The 9,464-nt window shown below is 33.1% G+C and overlaps 1 protein-coding gene across 1 annotated transcript in view; it reads right to left on the bottom strand.

Annotated features, from left to right (window-relative positions):
• ADCY2 (adenylate cyclase 2) overlaps nucleotides 1–9,464 on the bottom strand; it is a 574,349-nt gene that overhangs the window by 99,697 nt on the left and 465,188 nt on the right. The window contains exons 14-15 of the mRNA XM_044681919.1: nucleotides 6,990–7,087; nucleotides 4,805–4,829 (exon numbers count right to left, since the gene is read on the bottom strand). Of these exons, the coding sequence (XP_044537854.1) occupies nucleotides 4,805–4,829; nucleotides 6,990–7,087 (123 nt within the window). The remainder of the gene's footprint in view (nucleotides 1–4,804; nucleotides 4,830–6,989; nucleotides 7,088–9,464) is intronic.

Below are 9,464 nucleotides of genomic sequence, written 5' to 3'. Positions count from 1 at the left end.
CTTTCTTTCTTTCTTTCTTTCTTTCTTTCTTTCTTTCTTTCTTTCTTTCTTTCTTTCTTTCTTTCTTTCTTTCTTTCTTTCAAAGGAAGGCTCCCTGGATAGGGAAGGGAGTGACATATATTAGGAAATAAATGTGATATAAAACAAAAAGGATCAACAAAAATAGAAAAAAAATAGAGTATATTATACTATTTGGGACATGACACTTGTGTAGGTCAAACATTCACTCCCTTTATCAAATTAATTTGTATAGCATCAGAGTATCCATGGCATATGGTGTGTTCAAATGAAAGGAACTGTCATCCTATTCAGGAAAAACAAGAACATTTTATGACATAGTGATGGTTGTTCTAAAGCCATTCATTAGAACCATTAAATGTGTCTGTTTTAAAGATGACAGGTTTGGGCTCATTAGGCATACCAAGATGTCTATGTAAATTAATCAATTTTGATGATAGGCTGGATGTGAAGATACTTTTTAAAAAGTCATATAAGAGAGACTCATAACATTTACAGAAAAGCAAAGTGACTGTTTTTTGTCATGCTCGAGGCAAATATATTCTTGCTTTCTCTAGTCATTTCCAATGCCATTGTTTTAATTAGCTGGATTGGATGAGTAAGGGCTGACTGAAGATTCAGAATTCCCCCCTGCCCCTCCTTCTCTGCTTATTTTCAGTCTGTTCATTACTAACAAGTGACCCTGAGAAGGGTAAGAGAGATAATTTGATGAAAGGTAATAACCAGTGAACCGGGTCCATGAATGTGATAAAAATAGTGATACTAATAAGACACACATTCATTTTGGATATTTTTTTCCTCTTCTAGAATCCAACTCATGTAAGAACCAACTTCTCTCTCTTTTTTAACTACATAAGGTACAAGATTATAAACTTGAAGTTTTTGCCTATCATATTTGGGTTAATTTTGATTACCTGCTTTAACCTGGATTAAAATTACTTTTAGGGAGAGGGGGACTTTCCTTTTATCGCCCTTTGTTTAAGAAGACCTGGAAAATTAAAAAAAAGAAACAAACAGAATCAACTTGTATTGCTACTTAGGGTATAGTTTTGAAGTTATAAGAAGAGAATGTGCTGTAGTTAGCTACCCAATCAGGATCCCTTGGAGGATGAAAGAAATGGATTAAAGTTTGATTAAACTTTTAATTACAACTACAGGGTATTTCTGCTGCAAGGAGCCTCCAGAGATATAAGCTAAATCTGATAAGATACCCTGCAAGGTTCTGTTCCAAATATTATCATGTCTACTTCATTTCTGTTTAGGTTGCAAGCAGTACTTTTATACTTAATCTTGCTTCTTGCTGCTATTTAGAGTTAGTTCAGCCAAATATGAGTAAGTTCCAAATACCTAAAAGGCAGTATCTATTACTCAACCCTATAAGAAAAGAATTCTTCCCTTCTTGAAGCAGTAATAAATTAATATCCTTCTGCCCTTCCAGTACAGGGTACTATAGCATTGGCAGTGGAGTACCTGAAATCATATCATGGAACCACAAAATATCAGAGCTGGACTAGATCCAAAGGTCATCTAGTTCAACTTGAGCCTGAATAACAAAGTCCAAAGAAAAGAGCCATTTAAAGAGTGAGTTGAAAGTGGGGGAAAGATGCATATACAATGAAATATTTATTAATTGCCAAGGAATTTTTTGAGGCTAGTGGTACATGCCCATTTTTATAAGTATGATATAATTATTCCAAATCCAACTTGAGTTTAAGAAATATACAAGATTTAATAAAAAATTATCAACAAAAATAAATCATAATTATTTTTTCAATTACCCATTCATGGGTTCAATTTGGCAGATAAGATTAGTTTTGTAGATAAGAAAAATGGGAGATACTCAAAATTCAATACTAGGTTCAGGCCTCAAAGATTTTTGCTTTTTCTGAATAATTCCCATTCATTAGTGAATTTCATTGCTGATAAGAAATAAACAGAATGGAGAAAAGAAAACAAAAGCTGAAAGAGGAAAACCAAAATATTATGTGTATAAGATACAAATATTGAAATCAGAATTAACCTAAAGAGTTAGGCATATAAATATATATATAAAAGATCAATTTAATAGTCACCAAGGAGTTTTCCATACTTAAAAATATTGCCATCAGGGAATAATTACAATTTCACCATTAGAGATTTCTTTCATTTAACATGTTTCTGTCCTTCTTTCCTTCTTTCCTTCCTTCCTTCCTTCATCTCCCCATCTCAATTAGGTTAGAAGTATACTTTCCATTCATAGGTCTGATCCCAAAGATGCTTTAACTTGCTTCATTTTTTCCTACCTGGACTAGTTTACCTGTCCTTACTTAGCCTACCATCCCTCCATTTACCTTATTGGTACTGGCCTCAGAGTGGACACTAGATTAATTTTAGTCTTACTGCAGGGATCTTAAGGGTTCTTAAGGGATCAATCAGCAACAAACTTCCATCTTTGAACTTCTTTTATGAAAATGAATATATTATCTTGTCTTCTCTGTTCCTTTATTCTGTCTTCTCCCTTTTTATCTCTTTAATGTAAGTGAATATAGAACAAGCATAGTTATTATATAGGAGATAATTGAGAAAATCTAAGAAAATGCAACCTTAAGTGTCAAAACAGTTTATATTCAAACATGTAAAATTTCCTAAGGTACAAAGCTCTTGACATGAAATCAAGCAATTCAGAGGATCTGACAGATGCCAAATTGTCTTTATTTCCCTGCTGACTACAAGGCTCCTTGAGCACTGTGAAAAGAGCACTGGCACGGAGTTGAGAGCCCTTAGCTCTGGTCCTGCATCTGCCACTAACTTATGCAACTTCCTTTCTCTTGATCTTAGTTTCCTCATCTGGAACATGAGGTGTGTGGTGTTTGGATTAGTTGATCTCTTGGGTGCCTTCAGGTTTGAATATTCTGTGTTTCTATACATAACTTTTTGATAGAATGAACACTAAATAATTAAACAAATCACTCTTATTTTAGCAAATACAAGGCCTTTTATTTTATATTTGCATATGAAATTCTCTTTTTCATATATATACAAAAGGTGGAGTTGGAAAGAATTTAGTAGATTCCTTCACTGAAAGACAAAAGAGACTTTAGAAGTATTTTTAAAACTTCTTTGCCCATGTTTCAATTAGTTGGGGAATTGATCTTCTCAACTTTAAAGCTCTTAGCCTGGTACTGAATGGACTTGTTTGAAGTTTGAATAAGCAGGGCAGTTGGATAGCAAAGTGGATAGAGTGCCTGGTCTGGAGTCAGGAAGACTCATCTTCCTAAATTCAAATCTAACTTTAGACACTTCCTAGTTGTGTGACCCTGGGCAAATCACTTAACCCTGTTTCCCTCCATTTTCTCATCTTTAAAATGAACTGAAGAAAGAAATGACAAACCACTCAATGTCTTTGCAAGAAGGCCCCAAATTGGGTCATAAAGAGTCTGACATGACTGAAATAACTAAACAACCACAAAACTTAGAAATATATCTACTTGGGCTCTAGAATTGGGTTATATAGCATTCAGTCATCTAGCCATCTACCTGGGTGATTTTGTCATCTTTTTTGGAATTCTTCCTTTCTGTTTGGACTAATTCTGACTGCATTGGACCTCCTGTTATGCTATTTTCCTTGATTGGACTGGAGAGTGTGCTGAATTAGGGATAATTTACTATCCCTCTCTTATTTTCTATATCTTTCAGCCAATAATTATCAATTCAATAGTACCATTTCCTCTGTAATGAACATGCCAATTCATTACTCTATGAATCAACTCACCATCCTTATGGTTCCACTGAACTCACTATATATGTTGTCTCCCCCATTAAAAAGTGAGATACATGACAGCAGGTTTCACTTTTGTATTTCTATTCCCAGTGCTTAGTCAACAAGTATAATACCTGTTTTTTTTCATTCATTCATTCATTCACTCATTCATTCATTCATTAACTTCAGAGATGGGTCAGATCAAAGGGGAAAAAATATCACATTGAAAAGAAGATAGAAGCAAACACTTCTTCCAAGTTGGCTAAACTTCTGCCTAAAACCAAATGTACCAGAACTTCAGAAGTACATATTAAACATGCATCATTGACTATGCCAACAAGTTTAATTTGATTTGCAATTTGCTTTGCTTTCTAAAATAAAGATCTATATAGATAAGAGATGTGAGAAAGGAGATCAAGATTAACTGTATATTGAACAAAGAGCTCGATTAGCAAAATGACCTTGTGTAATGCCAGCAACTAAAATTGTTTATAAAGTAAATTGTGACTCTACTTTCTCTTCCAACTCAAAATCCTATAGAATGTTCTGATAATTAAAGATATTTTCCCTTGTTGATGAAATAAAACTCACTCAGGTTTATAAAAGTATATATCTATCCTTTGCACAATTGAAACAACTCACAGAGCAATCTGATTCTGCCCCTCCTTGTTAGGAAATAAAATCTTTGTTGGATTATGTATCTAGTTTTGGTCTGGTTAATTATCAATTCATTTTTCTTTTTTCACATTAAAACAAAGTAAGAAATCTTTTTTTTTAACCTAAAGCTTCTTGCAAGTCTCCAATAACTGGAAGCAATACATTTTTATTTTATGTTTTCTTATGTATTATATTGGAATGAGGTGAAACAAAATGGTACAAAAGCTGAGATTATTCTTCATTGGAAGATAGGAAAGAAGTTAGAAAGCTTAAAGATATTGTTGCAACAAAGGGGAAATGAAAAAATATCATCAGAAAGATAAAACTGTATACATGGAATTTTGATAGTTCTTTGATCCTCTGTTATATAGAGAATCTGTTATAACTTACTTCCAATCCCTCGCTATAGCTCCAGCTAAACAGAACATAAGAATGAGAAATACTCTGTATGCATTAGAATAGCATTAATGGATCAGAAGTGAAGTGAACATGATAGAATTTTTCCTTTATTAGAGTAGAATATTTCTGTACTAAAAACAGACAAACAAACAACACTAGATTTTTCCTTTTCTATTTTTAGTTACTTGTGCAGTTAGGTGGATCAGTGAATAGAATATTGGGTTTTGAGTCAAGAAGCCCTGATTTCAGATCCTTCCTCAAGAATTTACTCATTCTACCCAGATCTCAGACTGTCCAATAATGGAGTAATAATCAAAACAGTCTGGCACTGGCTAAGAAAGGGCATGGTGGATCAATGGGATAGATAAGACCTTAGAAATCTAATGTTTGATAAACCCAAAGATCCTAGATTTGGGGATAAGAACTCACTATTTGACAAAAAAACACAACACTGGGAAAATAGTATGGCAGAAATGAGGTACAGACAAATATCTCACACTTTATAACAAGATGAGGTTAAAATGGGCATATGATTTAGAGATAAAGGGTTATATCATAAGTAAATTATAGAAACATAGATTGTTTACCCATCAGATCTATTGAGAAGGAAAGAATTTATAACTAAACAAGAAATATAGAATGTCACAAGCTATAAAATAAATAGGTTTGACTACATTAAATTAAAAGTTTTTGTAAAACTGGGAAAAATTTATAACAAATTTCTCTGATAAAGATCTCTTTCCTCAAATACATGGAGAACTAAGTCAAACTGATACTTGTATTCATAAACCATTTCCCAACTGACAGAGGGTCAAAAGATATGACCAGTTTTCAGATGAAGAAGTCAAAGACATCAATAATTATTTTAAAATGTTCTAAATCACTATTAGAGAAACAGAAATTAAAACAACTCTGAAGTACCACCTCACACTTATCAGATTGGTCAATATGACAGTGAAGGAAAGTGACCAGTGTTGGAGTGGATACTGCAAAATTGAGACACTGATGAAATGCTGGTGGAATTGTGAACTGATCCAACCATTCTGGAAGGAAATTTGTAACTATATCAGAATGGTTATAAAACAGTACATACCCTTTGATTCAGTAATACCTGAATACTACTAGGTTTATATCTCAAAGAGATATAAAATGAAGAGGGAGGACCTCCTTGTACCAAAATATTTATAGCAGCCCTTTTTGTGGGGGCAAAGAATTGGAAATTGAGGGAAGGAATGTCCTTCAATTGGGGAATGGCTGAACAAATTGTGGTATGTTCTGGTGCTGGGATTCTATTGTGCTGTAAGAAATAATGAACAGGATGGCTTCAGAAAGAGCTGGGAAAACCTACATGAACTGATGCAGTGTGAAATAAGTAGAACCAGGAGAACATTGTACATATAACGGCAACATAGTGGAATGATAAATTGTGAAAAACTTAGCTATTCCTAACAAAACAATGATCCAGGACAATTCTGAAGGGCTTATGCTATTCAGAGCATAATAATTCAGAGAAAGAATTATTGGTATCAGAATTCAGATGAAAGCATGTTATTTATTACTTCAGTTTATTTGCGTTTTCATTTTGGGGTTTTGGTTTTATATGAGTCTTCACTTACAACAGTGAACAACATGGGAATATGTTTTGCATGATAATACATGTACAAACCAGTTCAAATTGCTTATCATCTCTGGGAGGAGTGAGGCAAGGGAGGGAGGGAGACAATTTAGATCCTACAACTTCAGAAAACTTATGTGGAAAATTGTTATTATATAAAATTGGCAAACAAAATATCTTCACAAAAACATTTTCTCACTGCGAGTCATTTAAAATGAAAAATGAAGCATTTGGATCTAATGACCAATAACTTTGCTCTGTGATCTAATGACCTTCACTAAAGTTGTCACTCCAGAAATAGGGGATCAAAAGAAATAACTAATCTCTTACAAATAACCCCAGAAATAAAAGAAACAGAGTCCATTCATGTCTTGCTACTGTTACTCTAATATCAAGCTTTTTGAATGAATCTTCAATTGTGTCATCTTAAGAAATTAATTCAATTACATTATTACAATGGTTCTTGTTATTATATACAATCTCAGCCCCATGGTTGTCCATAAAAGTTCAGTTTAAAAGAAATACAGACTTTACTTTTAAAAAAGGGTCATATATACTTACTTTGGTAATACTAGTATCTGTACAATGAAGATGCCAAAGAAGATAAGATAGGCACAAGTCACATAATACTTGAATGCAGGTAATGTGGTTGCTCTGTACTACAAAAAATAATAAAAGAAGCCATTAATAACTTTCTTAAGAGAGAGTTATTATAACTTATATGACTTATAAAAATCAATCAGTCTAATTTGTACTTGGGACAGACATCAATGACTTAAAGAACATATGATGGCAGAATTCCAATAACTAGTATTGACCTCAGTGTCAATTAACATTAGCTATTTGAATTCTAACTCTGCCGTATGTATTTCTACCCTTTATGGAATCTAAGGGAAGCATGTCAGAGAGTCTTAATTTTTCTTTACATAACTTTTCACAATACCTCCTGATTATCATAGAACATTTCTTTTGAAGAAAGAGTAACAATGTGGCCTGAGAAAATGAAGGGAGTTTAGAGGATAATGAATTAATTACAAAGATCTAGTTAATCACCAAAATGTCAGATTTTCTTGTGAATTTACTACTGAAAGAATGACTACTTAGACTTTGTACACTGTCTAGGAAAAAATACTTACAGAGAGGCAGTATAGTATTACAGATAGTGGGCCAGGTTTGGAGACTGGAGAGCCAAGTTCCAAGTCCAACTCTTACATAGTGACTGTGTCATTATGGGCAAGTGACTGAATCCTTTTATGCACCAGTTAACATTCTGAGACGACCAATCTGTATCATGGAGGAACTTTTTACTGGAAGTTCCTCAACACTAGTGAAATTGCTCAGTCAGAAAAAAAAAGGAGCTAAAAAAGTTCATCTCTAGGGATTTCTTAATGTCACTTATTAGATTTGATTCAATTAAGCAATGAGTTCTTTCTATCAGTAAGATACCATTCTGTGAATTGGGAAAGCTAATATAGTTTAAGGAATAGAAATTCATTCTATACTTTGATTTGATTCTTATACTTAAAAAGTGAAATGATCTATTTATTTTGTCCATAGCTTTGCTAATGCCCTTTAAATTCCAGTTTGTCTAGGCCCCCAGAATGGGGTCCACTGCTTTTAATGTCATCTGGTAGGGAATGCTCACTAGTTCTGTTTTGCTGTGCAGCAGGGAATGAGAGTTTGAAATATATGGCAAAGATCTAGGTCATCACAAAAATGTCAAATTCTTTTGTGAATTTACTACTGAAAAACTGGCTACACACAAACACACATACACACACATATGTGTATGAATATAAATTCTCCAGAGTAAAAAAAAGGTTAAACAATACCTATGATATTTTTTCAATATTCACAATGAATAGATTTTTGCTAATACTTTGCCATCTTGTATTTCGAAAGATCATTTACAACATTTACATTCTCTGTTTTTAACATTTTAGGTTAATGGTTGTATAGGCTTTTGAAATTTATATGGAGATATGAGAGTAATGAATTTGAAGCAAGGTTGATATAGCCTCCTCTCTGTCTTTTTAAATTTCATAATAATAGAGATTTTGTGAGGCTCAGCAGAGTGGATGATTCAAAGCGCTTTTTAAAGCTTTAAATCTCAATGTAAGCGTTCACTATTGTTTTTAATCATCATCATTATGAAGTATTACATCTGGCTAGGAAACTGGAGTTGAAGAAGAACATTAGGAGTTGTATTATTTCCCTGAGAATCCTCAAAAGTACAGGATCTTAACTTTGTGATGTATAGGTATATTTTAGTCAGTTGTTACTAGAACATTTTAATGATTGGAAGTCCAGAAGAATTTGTATCCTAATAAAAAGCTATATTAGCATAACTATTGAAATTTGATTAATCCACACCCACGAGATTGCACTTTTAGATGTTTAATTCTTAAGTAGTATGAACTGAGATATCAGTAGGAATGAACAAAAAATACTTATTAAAATATATTTTAAAAATGTTACTATCAAAGAGGAATACAGTTGCTACTAGATCTAACCCATGAATATCTTAATAAAGCAAACAAAAAATCCCCACCTAATTATGTATGGTAATTGTTTGAGGACTAGATTTACTTAAGCAACTGTAAATGAGGACAACTATACATAATATATAGTTTTGTTAATTATTGAGAGTCAAAATACAGTGAGCAAAAGTGAACAAGGCAACCCTTGGTCACAAACACACAAGGTATGTTTTCTTGTGAAAACTCTGGCAGAGATGCTGGTCTTCCATGCTGAATTTTGACCAATGTCTATGATGTAATAAAGGTAATTATTTCAGGTGAATCTTCATTTTAATGGATGTGTTGCTGTTTTGGAGCCTTGTAACATATCTTTCATACTTTTATGGGTGCCTTGTGATTCAAGCCTGTAATTTGATGGTTTAAAGAGGGAAATTATGATTTCTTCTTGCCCCCTTTTCTAAGTCAACTAGAAACAAAAGATACAAGGGGACAAAATGCAATAAAGTTCAACTTAGAAAGGGAACATTTCCTCTTGCTACTGCCTACTCTCAATACT

The sequence above is a fragment of the Gracilinanus agilis genome, chromosome 1 (assembly GCF_016433145.1).
Source record: "Gracilinanus agilis isolate LMUSP501 chromosome 1, AgileGrace, whole genome shotgun sequence".
NCBI lineage: Eukaryota > Metazoa > Chordata > Mammalia > Didelphimorphia > Didelphidae > Gracilinanus > Gracilinanus agilis.
Note: the sequence above shows the minus strand (reverse complement) of the source record. Positions and strands in the feature narration are given on the sequence as shown.